This window comes from Tauraco erythrolophus, chromosome 6, assembly GCF_009769465.1.
Source record: "Tauraco erythrolophus isolate bTauEry1 chromosome 6, bTauEry1.pri, whole genome shotgun sequence".
NCBI lineage: Eukaryota > Metazoa > Chordata > Aves > Musophagiformes > Musophagidae > Tauraco > Tauraco erythrolophus.
This window is the reverse complement of record NC_141470.1, coordinates 70,192,536-70,211,144: the sequence shown is the minus strand read 5'-3', so window position 1 is coordinate 70,211,144 and position 18,609 is coordinate 70,192,536. Positions and strand designations below refer to the sequence as shown.

The 18,609-nt window shown below is 47.1% G+C and overlaps 1 protein-coding gene across 2 annotated transcripts in view; it reads right to left on the bottom strand.

Moving 5' to 3' along the window:
- The window catches only part of DDHD1 (DDHD domain containing 1), a 71,205-nt gene extending 57,517 nt beyond the window's left edge, over nt 1-13,688 (bottom strand). Inside the window, exon 1 of one of the 2 annotated variants that reach the window (XM_086613668.1) lies at nt 12,950-13,688. In XM_086613668.1, the coding sequence (XP_086469794.1) occupies nt 12,950-13,688 (739 nt within the window). The remainder of the gene's footprint in view (nt 1-12,949) is intronic. The other variant, XM_086613669.1, reaches the window with a different exon arrangement.
- Between the last annotated feature and the right edge of the window lie 4,921 nt (nt 13,689-18,609).

Sequence of the window (18,609 nt, the reverse complement as noted above, 5' to 3'; positions counted from 1 at the left end):
ATGAACGAAAATTGCCCTTTTAGCACTCAATTTCACTCACTCTTTTCCGCCTTCAATAAATTCATTCATGTCTTGGACATTCAGATGATTTTAGAATCATAGAATGGCATAGGCTGGAAGGGACCTTAGAGATCATCTAACCCAATCTCCCTGCCATGGGCAGGGACGCCTCTCAACTAGACCAGGCTACTCAAGGCTCCGTCCAACCTGGCCTTGAACACCTCCAGGGAGGGGGCATCCACAACTTCTCTGGGCAATTTATTCCAAAGTCTTACTGCCCTCGTACTGAAGAATTTCTTCCTAAGATCTAATCTAAATCTGTTCTCCTTCAACTTAAACCCATTTCCCCTTGTCCTATCAGTGGACACTCTTGTAAAAAGTCCCTCCCCAGCCTTCCTGTAGGTTCGCTTCAGGTATTGGAAGGCAGCTATTAGGTCACCCCGAAGTCTTCTCTTTTCAAGGCTCCCGCAACCTGTCCTCGTAGCAGAGGTGCTCCAGCCTCTGGATCATCTTTGTGGCCCTCCTCTGAACACGCTCCAACAAATCTATGTCTCTCTTATGGTGGGGACACCAGAACTGGACACAGTATTCAAGGTGGGGTCTCACAAGAGCAGAGTAGAGGGGGAGAATCACCTCTCTTGACCTGCTGACCACGCTTCTCTTGATACATCTCAGGATGCGGTTGGCCTTCTGGGCCACGAGTGCCCTCACGGCTCATGTTGAGCTTCTCATCTATAAACACCCCCAAATCCTTCTCTTCAGGGCTACTCTCAACCCACTCTGTGCCCAGTTTGTATTTGTGCCTAGGATTGGCCCGACCGAGGTGAAGGACCTTGCATTTTGACCTGTTGAAGCTCATGCACTTAGCACTAGCCCATTTCTCAAGCCTATCAAGGCCCCTCTGTATGGCATCTCTTCCCTCAAGTGAGTCCACAGCACCACACAACTTGGTGTCATCCGCAAACTTACTGAGGGTGCACTCAATGCCGTCATCCATGTCGCTGACAAAGATGTTGAACGGCACTGGGCCCAGAACAGACCCCTGAGGGAGTACTGCGTCCAGTTCTGGAGTCCCCAACATAAGAAGGACATGGACCAGTTGGAGAGGGTCCAGAGGAGGGCCACGAAGATGATAAGAGGGCTGGAGCACCTTTCCTATGAGGACAGGCTGAAAGAGTTGGGGCTGTTCAGCCTGGAGAAGAGGAGGCTCCGGGGTGACCTTATAGCGGTCTTCCAGTACCTCAAGGGGGCCTACAGGAAAGATGGGGAGAGGCTGTTCAGGAGGGCCAGTTATGATAGGACAAGGGGTAACGGTTTTAAAATAGAGGGAGGTAGGTTCAGGTTGGATATTAGGAAAAAATTTTTTACCATGAGAGTGGTAGAACACTGGAACAGGTTGCCCAGAGAGGTGGTGGATGCTCCATCCCTGGAGACGTTCAAGGCCAGGTTGGACAAGGCCCTGAGCAACCTGATCTAGTTGGAGATATCCCTGTTCCTTGCAGGGGGGTTGGACTAGATGACCTTTGAAGGTCCCTTCCAGCCCTAACCATTCTATGATTCTATGATTCTATGACACCGCTTGACACTGGTCTCCATGTAGACATCGCATCATTGAGCACGACTCTTTGAGTGTGACCATCCAGCCAGTTCTTTATCCACCAAGTGGTCCATCTGTCAAATCCGTGTCTCTCCATTTTAGAGACAAGGATGTCATGTGGGACAGTGTCAAACACCTTGCACAAGTCCAGGAAAGTGACATCTGTTGCTTTACCCACGTCAACCAGCGCTGTAGCTTTGTCGTAGAAGGTCACTAAACTAGTCAAGCAGGACTTGCCCCTAGTGAAGCCATGTTGACTGTCACCAACCGCTTGGTTATTTTTTATGTGCCTTAGTACAGCTACCAGGAGAATCTGTTCCATGATTTTATCTGGCACAGAGGTAAGACTGTCCGGTCTGTAGTTTCCCGGGTTGTCCTTGGTCCCTTTTTTAAAGATGGGGGTTATGTTCGCCCTTTTCCAATCTGTAGGAACCTCACCAGACTGCCAGGACCTCTCAAATATGATGGCTAGTGGCGTAACCTTAAACTAGAAACCTTAAACTACATTCTTTCTGTTATTTTTGTTTTATGGGAGAATTAAATACATGTCTATTTACACCATGCTGTAATTTATTTTTTTTTTTTTCCCAATACAGAACTACAAATCTATAAAACGAAGTGTTATTTATCTTTGTCCTGACAACCTTGATCCCTAGGAAAGGATTTGCCTTGATTTCTTTACTGCCTTAAGTCTTACGCCATATAATCTGCAGTTGGCAGTGCTTCAGACTGAAAGATACCAATATATTTGGCCGGTTATCCACTTGCATGGTTTATATAAATAAGAATTTCTCAATAAATTTGAATGGCAGAGATTATGAGCTGATGAAAGGCGCTTTAATTAGTCATACATATTTTACCACTTCTAGAGGAAAACAGTTTAAGAGATCTAGACTGCAACAAAGGATCTATTTATTTTTACCAAAAAATGGTCCTTTTTTTCCTTTAAAATGCAAAGAATAAAAGAATACAAGTGCTGATGTAAAAGAACGCCACCACGACTGATTTGCATTATGATAATCACCTAAATCCTCCAAAGAACAAAAATTATGTTAAAAAAATATATGCAAAACATAGTACATACATACAGTAATTCATAAATGTATAGCCCAGCTACTCCCTTTTTTGTGAAGACCTTTAAACTGTGTAATCACATCCACTGAGGTTTTAAGAAACCCTAGTGAACATAAACCTCATAAAAATCTACATAATCCATCAGAACGCTATGAAAAGTAGTAACTGAGCAGAATTTGCCTCTATTTTTATTTCTTGTGCTATGACATGAATGCTACAATTTGTTTCCTGCCACCATATTGTTGGAAATGGTGCGTACCTAAATTTAAATATTGTACAGCTCACCAAGATGATGCAGACATAATAACTAAAGTTTAACAAACAGAGGTTCGACAAGCAGCCAAAAGGAGGTCTGTTTTGGAAATACCAACACCAGCTAGCATGCAACCTGAACGACAGACAGAATAAAATTATAAGAGAGCAAGATGCAGTAAACTTCTGCTTTGCTCCTTCAAAGCTGAGGTCCTGTTCAGATGGCTTGACGGCAAGGTGAGGGCACTTCTGGCACTATTCACCCCTCAGTCTCAAGACAGCCGTAACAATTTACCCACGAATCAGATCTAAAAGGTTAATACAATATTCAAAGGCTCCAAAATTTAAATTAAAACTTGGGTTTTGCTGAATTCACAATCCCAATTTCCCAGCTCTCCAAGCCCAAAGCCAAGAGGTTGGACAAGAGACGCAAGTTCATAAAACGCAGTCAGCTCGAGATGCTTTTCAGTGCAGTAATTTCAGATTACTGCTTTTCAGTGTAGTAACTTCTGTTCCTTACGTTTTACTTATTACTACAGTTGCAAACAATTTGCAGGGCAGGAGGAGAACATCTGCACAAGCTGAAGGTAACTGTGAGGCTACCATATGTGACATCTCAAGCTGAAAGCTATTTAGATAATGAAGAGAAGTGCCCACATGTTTACCAAAGGAAAAAAAACCCACCACCTGAGCAAAATGGTCTTTTTCTTGTCTTTTTAAACATTTTTCCCCCCAAAGGCCTGCTAGAAGTGCTGAACGTTGTACGTCTTGGAGCACAGCACTCCCAGCAATTGTAATACACACACGAACCTGAACTGAACGTTGACATGAGCTACTGAAATAAATGTATTTCAAAATAATACAGTGAGTACTGTTGGAGATTTTTTAAAAATCTGCTATCCATTCATAGATGGAATAGATGGAAAAGACCTGAAAGATCATCCAGTTCCCACCCCCCTGCCATGGGCAGGGACACCCTCCACTACACCAGGTTGCTCAAAGCTTCATCCAACCTGGCCTTGAACATTTCCAGGGATGGGGCAGCCACAGCTTCTCTGGGCAACCTGTGCCAGTGCCTCACCACCCTCAGCGTAAAAAATTTCTTCCTTAGATCTAATCAAAATCTCCCCTTTTTTCAGTTTAAAGCCATCACCCCTGTCCTATCACTACAACAATTCCTATTGTATCAAGCCTAAAATTGTATTTTGAGTATATTAACCATTGCACAGCCTGTAAGACTTTTTGCTAATGCAAACACCATTAAGTGTAAGGACAGGTATTACTCGAGCTCTGCACCAGTGTGCATCCTCCCCACCCAGCAGCCATGGCCACTAATGCCTCTACAGTAACAACAATTTGCAGAGTCTATTTTTGCCAATGCAAATGCACAGAGTGCAGTTTGTGGGACAAGATCTGTTCCTTTTACGCAGTCCCCTCATGGCTGGGTTTGTAGAGCCTTGTGAAGGAAAACAAACAAAAACCCCAACCAAAACCACTCACGAGGACAGGAAGCTTTATTATGAGAATAGGTGGTTACAGAAACCGATCAAGAGATTAAAGATTCCTAAATTTTACTGTTGTGCATGCTGAGTGAACAAACAGTTGTTATAATAAAATAGCCCCAAACCAAAAATTTCATTATTTCACATTTGCTAGGTAGCATAACAAACTTTTTGTCCTTTGTCCAGTACCTAAAGGGGCTACAAGAAAGCTGGAGAGGGACTTTGGACAAGGGTGTGTAGTGATAGGACAAGGGGCAATGGCTTTAAACTGAAAGAGGGGAGATTTAGATTGGATATAAGGAAGAAATTTTTCACTCTGAGGGTGGTGAGGCACTGGAACAGGTTGCCCAGAGAAGTTGTAGATGCCCCATCCCTGGAAGTGTTCAAGGCCAGGCTGGATGAGACTTTGAGCAACCTGGTGTAGTGGAAGGTGTCCCTGCCCATGGCAGGGGGGTTGGAACTACATGATCTTGAAGGTCCCTTCCAACCCAAACCATTCTATGATGTTATGATTATTATTTTTTTTTAATAGCTTAATGTTCTGTAGCTTTCCAGCTATTCCCTAACACAGTATTTCAGAACAGAGCAGGTTACTGACATTGAAATAAATGGAGCCACTCATTTAATTGCAGCCCGGGTGACCTTCCTTTGTCTAACTACAAACACATGCAATCCCTTCTGCTCTTTCAACAGTTACAACATAACCTCAAGAGGAGTTAGGATGAAATCCTGGCCTCAGAAAACTTAAGAGCTACATGAATTCACAGACTTTTACTTTTTATTCAGTGTCTGAGATGAAAAGAGATTTCTTTCACTAAGCAGTAAAGGATATTATTTTGCTGGTCCATCAAATAATTCTATATTGCTTTATTGAAGCAATTTCAAAATTACAGGTGGAAGTTACTTTTGAGTTTCACAGAGACTAAGCATATTAAGATTGGCATAGACAGGATTTTCTGTCCAGACTCTCATCTACAGAGCAGCTACTCATGCAAGCCTCTGCACTTGCTTCACTGTGAGATGCACCACGGGAGGAACTTTGCTCCACCGTGAATGTGAAATCACCTCTGTTTTACCAAGACCGCCTGAAGTATTCGAGCAACAGCTTGGAACTGTTTTTCCCCGAACCATTTTTTAATTGGTTTACACCATGAACCGAGCAATCCAAAACAACAACAAAAAGCTGATCTTTGGGGCTGGTTCAAATATCAAACACAGAAGGAACCCCTCAAAAAGAGATGAACGCCCTCAAAGTCATCTCTCATCTCAATTGCTATATATCAGCTCAAAATACAGCGTGCATCATGTTTTCCAAGAATGATTTTTCTGGTTAAAGTTAGTTCTTTAATTAACATCTCTGCAATTGCTCTTTACACAGAGTCAAAATCAATTGTCAAAGTCAAAATCCTAAAGCTCAGCTTACTAGTTGGGTCAATGATGAGCAGGAAACACTCATCAAAAACCCTGGACTGTTGAAACACGAAAAAGGGCTGCAGTTTTACGTTTAGGGCTTTATTTTTGTTGAACTCTTATCAAATAAAATAGTTTACCAAATTTCAACACTAGTACTCCGAATCTAAGCACTTCCACCACCAGCATTTGCTGCTGGAGTCCATAAGCTGTAGGAGCTGGTCCCTTATCAGCTCTTTCCTCACCCAGAGAAGCTTGTGTATTTTGAAACAGCATTAGGTGGAAGCTAAACCGACCCCACAAAAGAACAACTGTGCCACATGACAAACGGGTGAGTACCTCCTAAAATGCAAGCACGTGCTCAAATCCCATGGAAAGTCATGAGACTTTCCTCAGCTCCAAGCGCGTGCTCAATCGGTCTTTGTTCACCAGCACCGCCGACCGCGTACGTACAGTTTGAGCAAGCAGGTTCCTATACAGGAATATCTTTTAAAAAAGGGAAGAGCAAGATTTTCCCCATGCATGCCTCAGACCTACCACTAATGAACAAGATGAAGTCATTAAAGAGCACACTAACCTTCGCTTTCAACTCCTTCTCCCTTCCCCTCTGCAGGGATTTTTTTTTTCCCACACTCTCCTCCTGGCCTCACTTCCTCTTTCTGTCTACTCCACCCTATCTCCTGATTTCCCTACACTTTCATCCCCAGATTTCACTTTTTCTTTCCATTTTTTTTTACCCTATAGGGTTCCTCGGTCCCCAGAAAACAACAAATTTTAGTCTCTCTCATCTTAAATACCACTCGCTGGGACTCCACTTGCACCTCACACTCCATCCCAGCACTCACTAACCTATTTACAACACAATCTCTGGAGCTTCTCCTCTCCAGCTCCACACCAGGCACACTAGTGTGCCTTCAGCCACTTGCAATTCACTCAAAAAGATCATACTCCACTAGTGACCATTTCTCTGGCCAACACTCAGAACCACTACTTCATCTTCGCTTTTTTCAACCTTAGAGATACCACTGAGGGAATTGCACATGCTTCTTATTTTAACTTCTTGCTCTTTTGCAAGTTTTTCTTCCATCCAGTCCTTCTCCTTACTAACTTACAGTGTCAGCCCTTACAAATTCTTGTTGTGCTCCTCCCAGAGCAGAATGAAGCTCTGCCCAAGGTCTCTCTTTGCCTTCAGTACCCCTTTTTTTCCCCCTAGCCAGCATCTGTCCCTCACACACATACACACAGAAATTCACCTTCCATCTACCTTTAATCTGGCCTTGTCACCTCCAAATTAAATCCCATCCTATTTCCTTGATATCGCCACAGTCGAATCAATATTCAAGCCTGAATTAAATCAGAACAGAACTCCTGATCCTTCTCATCCCACAAACATTTTCTGCTTTCTCAGTTACAGTAGATGACACCCCCTCAACCACAACTTGTAACTCAAGTATTCCCTGCATCTCTGCCTTCTTCCTTGTTGACTGCATCCAGCAGGAAAAGTGCTGGAACACATCTAAGGTCAAGCACAACTCACTTTCTAAGCTGGGTCCATCCTTCGCTGCTCTCCTGTAGCTGACACCATCTGCTGGAGAGCGATTCTGCGATTCTGGTATCATTTACAGGAGTAAGACAACAGATCCATTTTGCTTATAAATAATGCTCGTAAATCGCAAACGTAAAAGCTGAGGACATGGAAGAAACTTGCCCTCAAAGATATATCCAAGCAAAGTGCTGACATCTCCCACCTGCTCTAGTAAAAGCATCCTAAATGTCACAAGTTCTCTCTATCAAAAGAAGGAAAGGTACCAGAGATCACAAACATAAACAGAACATACACACAAACGAAAGTAATCTGTGATTTAATACAAGGAGCATTGCAAATATAAAATTTTTTTCATCTATGTGTGTTAGGTCTTGTGGTCAGGAAGCAGCTGGCCAAAACCAAGCTACAAGATACGTTTGGAAGGATGGTATGGTAGGATGGTACGGAAGTAAAAAAGTAAAACCCAGGAAAAATTTTGAGTAGTAAAAGTAACGCTTTACCTTGCCACATAAATTATCAGTATTTTATTTGCAAAATAACAACATACCTGGAGAGAAAAGCAAGAAAAGAGTATTCAGGAATTCAGCTTTTGATCAAAAGGTCTTTTACATAAAGGTAATGGTATGAAGCAAGTTCAAAGACTGTCCAACACACCAAAAGCAATGCTCTAAGCACGCTGTAAAGCAACTAAAAATGGGTTCTGCTGCTAAAACCAGACTAAAACAAATGCAAACCACAAACATACCGATGAACTCCTGGTTCCAAACCCTTTATTTTCATCTTGCCTCGTGAACTGGTTTGAATACTATATCTGTTTCCGAATACAAGACAAAACACATAAACTGAATGAAGCCTCAGAACACCAGACATTGATTAAATCAGCCAGGCAAGAGGTCTAGTGGGACCCGTGCCTCAAGATGGGTTTAGGGTTGCCAGTCAGTAAAGTATCACCACAGAAATTTATGCTGCCAGCTCTAGGGAAAGCACAAGCACCCAATGCTCCTGCAAAAAGCAAAGAGCAGAGAAGCACCTTACAGCTCTAAAATGTTGGGTTTTAGTCTCAACAGTGCAGCCCAAAGACCTGCTAGTTCTGTAACACTGGCTGAGGCACAAAAGGCTTCGTATCTTACTGCTAATGTTCACCTTCTACATCAAAACAAGCACATGATTAAAAAAAAAAATCCGTTAAGAAAAGAGCCTTTTGTACTCATCTAGTACCAAGCATCAACTCCTGTACTCCAAGATTTTCCACAGATCTTGATCGACTCCAAGTTCAGAGGGCAGATAACACTGCCCTGGCATTCATGTCTCATTTTGCAAAAGCTCAGCTGGCAGAAGCTTTGCACAACGTGCTCACGACTGCCTCTTCTTCCAGTTTACAAAGCAGCTCACGGAGATCTTACAAAAGAAAATACAGAGTCTTGGATACTTCTTTCAGTCCAAGCTTAAAGGCAGCTGGAATAGTTTTAAAAAGCTGCTCAGTTGCAGCCTGAGCATACAAATTTTAACATTAAGACTCAGTGGTCCACTCTTAATTTTAAAATTAAGACCTGTAAAATACATTCACAGGTATTTCTAGGCTAAGGTCAGTAAAATATCTGCTATATCAGTACAGCAGAAGTTACTCTTACCTCTTCACTCAGAGATGGCCCTACCAAATAATTTTTTTTAAATACAACAGGTATTTTACTTAATAGACTTCTCCAACTATTAGGTACAAAAACATATATGTTAAAAAACAAACAAAAAAACACCCACCCTTACCAACCCTGTGTGCAGGAGGGGAATACTCTATCCTTCCCTGAACCACAATGCTCCACGGACTCCCCAAATGGCTGTAAAAATACACGTTTTGTTGTTGCTTCTCTCCACGTACCAACAGATTTTACAAAAGCCTTACTTCAGTTTGAAAAACTACTGTTGTGAGACAGACGTCAGCTGAGGTGATAAGTGTCCCCAGTACATGCTCAGGATTCAAACTGGAGGGATGAAGACTACCTGGAGAGTGAAAGCGGACTGATTTATAAGAAAGCACTACAAGAACTAAATACATGCAACTTGACAATGTAACCATCGAAAAGCAAACACCAGACAGGACAAGAGTGGAATGGGACAAACTTATGAGCCAAGGAACAAGAGAGAGTCACTGAGAAGTCCACAGGCTGCGGGTTCAACAGACTCACCCAGGACTTTGAAAACCAGACTGAGTAAATCTATAGAAAACTGGTTGTAAAACAGCCCTCTTCAACTGGTAGGGCAGAAGAAGGCTGGATAACCTAAGATGATTCAAAAAGGGGAATCACTCGCTGTTATGTCCACAGAAGACAAGCAGCAGCCCAGCTCCAAGTTACTCACTTTATCTGAAAGCCTACACTAATGATTTTTGTCCTCTTGCGCTGTTCTTTGCTAGTTCTACAATACTAATTAAATAAATCCCAGAGGTCACAAGGTAAGGATAAAATTCTCAGTAATTAATCTGCTCGAATTGTAACTCAGTCTGATATTCCTGATGTTACAAACGAATCCTGTGATGAGCTTAAGATGTTTGAAGATGTGGAGTGAAAAAAATATTTCAGCACGTGCCAAGCTACAATCAGCATTTCCCTGTCATTAAGATGCTACAATAGCTGGAGAACTGTCAGCACGTTCAGTATTGCAGCGGTGAGATAGCAGCCTTCCCTGGAGTACAGCTCAGACGTGAAAAAGAACAACAGAACGGGCAAGAACAACAAAGATAAAAGCTTTTGACCTTTGCTCTAAACCGAAAATGTGAATCAGCGAAAGCGGGTAGCAGTTTCTGTACTCTTTAACGTGCACCTCAGCATATTTTAAGTCAGTTGTACTAATTATACTTCATGCTTGTGTGATCAGAGAGCAAGGTTCTCCCTCACTCAAGGGCTTGGCCAGTGTGAGATCTGGTTTGCCACCACCGGCTCCCTCCCACACTATGGCGACCCAACGTCATACCTATCCTTTGGATCCAAAATTAGATGGCTATCATATGGGAATAATTTGGGAACAACAGCTACACCAAGGCCTTCAAAAGCCCAGATGAAACTGAATCCTTGGGATCTGACCTTGCTGCTTGCTCAGGTCTGGACGGAGGAGTTGGGAGGTAAGAAGGGGCGAAAGGCAAGAGCGCTCACATACACAGGGAAAAGGGGCAAGGAAACGTGTAAGTGAAGGAGCAGTTAGACCAGAAGACACTGACAGACCCTTTAAACATCAAAAGTTTATCTCAGTCTTGCGAAGGAGTGGTCTTGCTAATAAGAAAAGACTTGAGCACTCTCCTTAATCAGCTTTCCGAGGACTAAAAAACATCCCTGTCACTAGTCTTCTCAGGACCATGAGTTTATTTCTCCCCTGTCTAGCACCACTTGTGGTGCTAACCCTTGGGAATCAATCCTCCCAGGCATCAGAAATCACCTCTGCATAGCGTATGTTGTCATTTGAAACATCTGCTCCTCAGGCTTAATGCGACTGAATCAGCTTCCAAAATGGACAAGGCACAGGGTCAAGAAATTAAACCTTTAAGCTGCTGATGAGCACAGCCTCACGCTCCCGTTACCGGGAGCAATCCTGCCTCACCTGACAGCTCTGCTCACTCCTGCTCCTCTCTCCCTACAGCAGTTACAAAAGGGACAGCAGCAGTTCCCTCATCCCTGGGATGACCTGCATCATCTCTTTCCAGTAACCGTGTGGCACGTGCATCAAGTACCAACAGCAGGGGTTCAGGGTGGCGACAGGGAGAACCACCTCCACTTTCTGCTCGAGGAGCTGTGCTCAGGCTCCTCTTTAACTCAAAACGTGTGGATTGAGACCTCTGCTCGCTCCTCGAGCTCAGCGTCTGTCTGCTGGGGCAATGATTTGAAAGAAATTGTCACAGCACAAAGCGAATCGCACCACCTGATATTGTCATTTATGGGTCTCCCTCCCGTAAAGATGCTGAGAAAGAAGAGAGGAAACAACCAAAAGTCCATATCTGAAACTGTTCAGCTGTTCCTCTGTGATTCCCATCTGAGTCTCAAAAATATGCTGAGGAGATGAGAGAAACCTGCCTGTGTGCACCTCTCCCAAGTTCATACCAGGACAGCGTCTACTGCTCGGCCACTCTGCATCTCTCGCTCTACTCCATAATATTTTCCCTTGCCCTTGAAGGAATGCAGTTGGAAAGCAAGTCCTCAGGGATGGAGGGCAAGCAGTGGCATGGCTCATCTGCTCCGGGAGAGCAGATGTCCACTTGTCCAGCAAGACCATGGGAGACATTCCCTCCAAGGGAAGGGGCAGATGAGCTGAGGTGTCTGCTCGCCTTTCATCCCTGTTCCCCAAAGTCAGCAAAGCACAAATGAATGCAAAGGGAAGGGTGGGAGAGAGGGTGCATCATCACCTCATTTTGAAGTTGAGGAGATGAAGCAAATTCCCCTCTATTGGAAGAGTCAGAAGCAAGGACCGTGTGCGTGTATCTGAGATGCCTGTTGCATCCCTTCCAATAAAAAGAAGTCCCATTTCATACTCCCAGTGCACAGGTGACAGGGAAGAGAAGATGAAGCCAAATATCGCAATTTTCCTAGTGGAGAGGACAAGGGTAGCAGAGAGAAAGCCAGGTATCAGCCCTCCCTTCCATCGCTCCTCACTGAAGAAGAAGGATCAGAAGCGTGCGTGTGGCAGGGAGGTGGTGGACAAACAATTGCTGTTTCTACCCTGCTCCTTCTGGAGGAAGGGTGTGCCTATTGAGGGAAGGGGGGAGTGCTGAAGGCAAATCCCTACCCTCGCTCACCCTCTGTTTAGGAAAAGCGAAGCATAAGCAAGAAGGGTCTCAGTCACCTTCCCTCTCACTTCATTCTGCGTGTTTCAAGAGACAAGATGATGCCCAGACCTCCCTTTCCCGTGTCTCTTTATGCTAGAGTGTGAATGCCCAGATTCTGCCCTTCCTTCAGGTGCATGTGTGCAGAGGGGCGAGAGGGAGACATGCCCAGTCCCCTCTGCAGCTGGAACTGGGTGAAAAGGTGCCTAGTACATCCTTCCTGCATAATCCCATACAGCAGATGAGTGTAACCCAATGCCTCTCATCCTTTGGGTGGGGAGGGGGGATGCCCCCCTCTCTCAAGTGAGCGCTGAGGGATGCCTGCACCAATTCCCTTATGAGTGTGCCTGGGAGGGTGGAATGTCCAGTGCCGTGTTGCTCCTGCCTTCCCCTCCATGTCCGAGACTTGGAAGGGGAATTGCCAGCCCCTCCTTGCCCAGGTGTGCGTTAGAGATGGGCACTCGGGGTCCTCTCTCCCTGGAGAGTGTTTTGTCCTGCATCCCTTAACCCCAAGCGCACAAGGGCAGTGAGTGGTGCCCACTCCCCTTGGCCTGGGGGTGCGCTGGAGGGGCTGGAAGGTCTACGTGGTGTCCCCACGGGGAGGGGGAAACCCAGTGCAGGATCTCCAGGGGATGTCCGGCGTCTCTTTTTTGGGACAGCGGGAGGCGAGAGGCAGCCCAGCCACCCCCCAGGTGCCCCCCGCGGTCTCGGTGCGAGGAGCCCGCGACCCCCCGGTCCCCGTGGGAGAGGAAGGGGCGTCCCCCGGTCCCCGCGGGCGGGACGGCGGTACTCACGGTTCCAGTAGACGGGGTAGCTCTCCGCGTTGGCCACGTCCACCTCGTAGAGCCCGCTCCGCACGCACACCGGCTCCACCGCCGCCGCCTCGCCCTCCCGCGGCTCGCTCGGGCCGCCGGCTCCGAGGGCGCGGTAGGCCAGCTCGATCCGCAGCGAGTCGTAGCCGATGAAGGGCTTCCAGGTTTTCCGGTCCTCCCGGTAGAACCAGCGCACCTCCTCGGCGCCCAGCTCCCGCACCACCTCATAGCGGGGCCGGCCGCCGCCCGGCCGCCTCCTCTCGGGCAGCGCGGCGGCCGCCAGGGAGAAGCCGCTGCCGCCGCTCTCGCTGCTCGCCAGCCCCGCTCCCTCGCCCTCGCTGCCCGTGCCCGTGGAGTAGCGCAGCGAGGCGCCGGACTCGGCCGAGTCGAAATCGCCGCCGCCGCCGGCCTCGTCGCTCAGGCTGGGCTCCCGCGGCGGGGCGGCCGCCGCCGCCTCCGGCTCCCCCTCGGAGGAGGAGGTGGAGAGCGCGGCGCGGAGCAGCGGCGCGGAGCGCTGCTGGAGGCGGCGGGGCGGGCGGGCGAGGGGATGCTGCACGCCGCGGCTCGCCGCCGCCGCTTCCTCCTCCTCCGCCGCTTCCTCCTCGTCGCGGGCCGGCCGTTCGTAGCAGCCGCTGTCTTCGCCCGGCAGGTCCCAGGCGCCCTGCGGCGAGCGGCGCTCGGGGTAATCCATGCCGCAGCGCACCCGGCCCGGCGGCGCCGCCTCACCTCGCCCGCCCCCGCGCCGCCCCGCTCACGCCCGGCCCGCGGCTGCCGCAGCCGCCGCCGGCTCCGTCCGGGCGGGGGCGGCGCCGCATCGTCACGCGCGGCGCGACGCGGCCGGGGGCGGGGCGGGGCGGTGGCACGCGGGGGGCGGGAGGGGGCGGGGGGGGCGGGAGGCGGGTGAGGGGCGTCCTCGGGCACGGCCCGCGGGAGCGGTGGCGGGGAGGGGGGTGTGCGTGAGACACCCTCAAGCACAGCCTACAGCGCCGTGTGCGTGTGCGATCATGCCCAGGGGGTCACTGTGTGTGAGATTTGAGACCCCACCTGGAATACTGCGTTCAGCTCTGGAGTCCCCAACACAAGAAGGACATGGAGCTGTTGGAGCGGGTCCAGAGGAGGCCACGGAGATGACCCGAGGGCTGGAGCACCTCTGCTATGGAGACAGGCTGAGAGAGTTGGGGCTGTTCAGCCTGGAGAAGAGAAGGCTCCGGGGTGATCTTATTGCAGCTTTCCAGTACCTAAAGGGGGCCTACAGGAAAGCTGGAGAGGGGCTTTTTACAAGGGCTTGTAGTGATAGGACAAGGGGCAACGAATTTAAACTGAAAGAGGGGAGATTTAGGTTAGATACAAGAAAGAAATTTTTCACTGTGAGGGTGGTGAGGTACTGGAACAGGTTGCCCAGAGAAGTTGTGGCTGCCCCATCCCTGGAAGTGTTCAAGGCCAGGTTGTATGAGGCTTTGGGCAAACTGGTGTAGTGGAGGGTTTCCCTGCCCATGGCAGGGGGGTTGGAACTAGATGATCTTTAAGGTCCCTTCCAACCCAAACCATTCTATGATTCTATGTCCTCCCCTAGCAAAACACCCCAACGGCCTGGCAGAGGGAGGTGGTTGGGTCTGACTTGTGCTTGTTGGTGTGACATCCCTTATCCCTTCAGCCAGGCGTTTCTCGGTTGTATGGAGGGGAGCAGTGTGAGACAGGCATGTCCCAAACACACGGTCTGAAAACTAACGGGGGTAACAACCTGGAGTCACCCTTGTGCAAGAGGGACCCCACTCCCCTAAATGCTAGCTATGCCTCCCAAAACTGGAGGGGCTGGTGTTCATCTGTGCTTGTTTGTGTGTGTGAGGGAGAAACACCCACCTCCATCCCTGATACACACCTTGTAATCAACACGAGGGGGTGCTGAGATGCATATCTTTGTGATATAACACCTGGCACCCTAGAGCAGGAAAAAGGATGAGGGAGTGTGCCCGGGTATTGCACCTATGTGAGAAAAATCCCCATCCCAACACACCCTACGACCGAGTGAGGGGCAGTGATGGATCACCCCTGTGGTGCCATCCATCCTTTCTCATGGATTGAGGGTTGCTGTGTAGGGAGGAAAGAGGTAGACTCCCAGAAACACACCCCGGCTTACTGGGGTGGGATCACCTGTTTATGAAACACCTCCACTTTTCGCAACATGCCCAGGAGGAAGGAGGCAATGAGAGGGTATGTGAGTGATACTCCTATCTCAGTTACACCTGGAAGGGTGAGGGAGTTGGTACCTCCGCGTTTGTCACATCTGTGTGTACAACGTCTCTGCTGCCTTACTCATACACACACCACAGCCGGCAGGTCAGGGTGCTGGTCTGCACCCTCTAGCCATAGACACCCTGCAGCGTGACGGGGGGATGTGGCTGTGCACAGGTTGTACCCCAGCCCAACCTTCATACATGCACACAGACACAATCGCAGACTTTTTCCTAAGAAAAGGGGGACGACTGGATAATAATTCACCTCTGCGTGTGAATTATCCAAAACAGCCAACTGCCTGTGCTGGCCTGGGGTGGATGGCTGGGTTTCACCCCACTTAAGAGAAGCAGCTAGAGGGTGGGTGGGTGCGTACAGTCTGAATGCAGGACGGAAAGTAGTTGGTTGTGTGTCATATACATTTGTGTGCCCCCACCCCTAAAGGTCTGTGTGTGTTCTTGATATACAGCGAAACTCCTCTCACAGCCCTGTATGTCGGTTGTGGGGGAAAAAAAAAAAGAACCAAAACAGGACACAGTGCATGTGTTCCCTGATTCCCTCGTCTCCTACACGCTCTGCTTGTCTCCATCCTACAGTCTCCTGCGACAACGGGACTTCTGTGTATTGCACAGCATTGTACGTCCAAAAATAGGTTTGTGGTCTACCTCCTACGTCCGCTTTCAGCTGGGGAATCCTGTTAATGGAGTGTGTTAAAACGCAGAGAGAGGCCAGATTAAGTTCAGGCTGGACGGGTAGGTGAAGCTTTTAAAAATGTTCACTGCTGGTGCATTGTTTCCCCAAGTCAATAAAATCATGAGAAGCTGCACATGGATCCTTGAATACGTCGGCAGCGCTCCCTTTTCAATCCTAAAATCTCCAAGAACTTTGTTAGCATTCGTGAGTCCCCATCACAGGAGCTTTGTGCGTGCTTGTTCTACCTTTGAAATGGAGAAAGAGAGGGAAAAGAGAGGAAGTAAACAAGGTAGAAGCAAGAAGCCGGGGGAGGAGGCTGTGCTAGGGTGTTTGACTACATTGCTCTAGCAACAGGGGCTTGATCTGTGGGTTTAACTTATCTTTTGCATTTTAATGAAATCCATAAGGTAATCTCTCTGTGAAGGCAGTCCCAGATTTTTTTCTCCACCACGGGGAAGAAAAAGGGAATGTTACTTGCCCTGTAGATTGCTTTGAAGACACAGATTGTAGGTTTCTCACTTTTTATCCTCTTTTCCATCAAAGCCAAGGAGATTTCACCGTTTTTTCTCATTCAACAAATGTTTCGTCTTGCTTCGTGTCATCCTACTCAAATTCTCCCTCCTTTTGCTCCTTGTCTAAGACCAAGGAAAGATTGTCCGAATGAACAAGCAGCACTGTAAATGTTTGTTACCTTTTTATGTATTCTTTCAGATGATTTGATTTATTTCTTGATGTGTATTTCTGGGGGTGTTTGTCTGCTCTCCATATGCAGATGCTACATTCTTGTTCACAGTCTCTCTGTAGACAACAGGCAGAAAGACTGAGCACTAGTGGTTCATCATCATCAAACTGAACCACAGCACGGAGAGTTGCAATGTGGCTGTTCTTCATTACAGCCATCCTGGAGACCTACGGAGACATGTGGACTGAAAACTGGTTTATTAATGTCAAAGTGAAGGGAACTCGAGAGCCTGGAGTCCCTCACGAAAGAGTCCTAATGGCTTTCGCTTTGATTTTGTGAGGAAGGTCTTTGCTGGGGTAGGTTGGTATGAATGAAGTCGAGAGCCCAGACCTCTCTCAAGAGGAGTGTTTTCCTCTTTTTACTGTTAGCATCTCTGAGCTCACAGGTATAGAGTAACTTGAAAGTTCCTGGCATGACACAGGGCTCGAGTTCCATCACCATAGAGTCACACGAAATAAAAAAGACCAAATGTATAAACTTCCTTTACCATCAGAGGAGGAAAGTTTCCTTACAGTGGAATGAATGTGGAAGCGTGTAAGTGTCTATATGGAAGTTTTAAAGCGAAGTTACATTTATTTTGAGATGTCATTTGTGTAGCACTGTGAATTTCCGTGCAGATGCACAGAACGCACTGCAGACTGCAGTGGATGCTGTGATCCTTCTATCATGAGACCTTCACAGAAGACTTCTATAGCCATATACGTATACGTGTTTTCTTTCTGCAGAGTTAATGCAGTTGGGAATTTCCTGGAAAAGAGTTAGAGAGGTACCGTGAGGACCTCCCAAGGACCTCCCAAGGACCTCCCTTTATCCAAGAGAAAAAGAGGTGCCATGAAGGTAGGGAGTATGTGTGTAACTGGAAGTATAATGCACTGCAAAACATCTCTGAACATCCTCCAGTTTTTAACATCACTTAAAATAAATGTGCACACTAGAACTGGACTCTGAATTTCTGCAGCAACTTCACCAAAAATGAAACCCAGCAATGCCTCCTTTTTATCCCGTTCATTTGCCCAGGGTTGCTGCTAGCTCCGTTGGCCACAGCATTTCGCTGGAGTTCGCTCACTATCAATGTCCCTGAAGTACAGTTTTCCACAGTCCACTCTGCTGCTTTCCAGGGTATGGACTAACCAGGACGCACTTCTGCATTTTGAGATTACGGCTATGTGACCCTGCACTGTGGTGCTGGATATTTGTTCCTAAGTGTGGGACTTTGCACTTGCCTGTCCAAAGACTTGCTGAGCTCATTTTACCAAATTGTCCTAATTATCCTGTCCCAGCAGTCTTTGTTTGCAAGCTACTCCCATTAGTGAAATTTAAATACTATAGTCAGTTTTGAAAGTCTCTCACAGTTCACAAATGATGCGATCGTTTGGTGTTTTCTTGCAGATCCTGAATAAAATACAATGAATAGCACAAGTGCAAGTGCCTGCAAGAGTCCATTAGAAACAGTCTTTATTCATTGATGAATCCTTTATAACAAAGCTGTTTTAAGATCTTTCCATTAGCTATTTTTAACCCATTTATTATGCATTCATATTGATTTTGTTTTGGTTTGGTTTGGTTTGTTTTCTCAGATCTGGATACTGTGCAGCACTGAGTCAACAGTCACTGATATCAACCAGGCTCGTGATTTTATTAGCGAATGAGATGAAATTTGTTCTTTGACAGGAACCATTTCCCATGAAAACTGCTGATTGCTGTTTCTTTACATCCCCACTCTCCACCTCCTTATTAATTGGTACAAACCACTTCATTATACTTAGGTCAGGAGCGATGTTGGACTAGCCAGCCTGAAATTACGTTGGCTTACCTTAGTCACACTTTTCAAATATTGACACAACATTGTTTTTCTTCTTAGAAATAGTCTCCTGGACCGTTTCTAAACTCTTGCATTCCCACCTTATGTGGGAACAGTCGTCTGAAGAACCAGCTCTTAAAATTG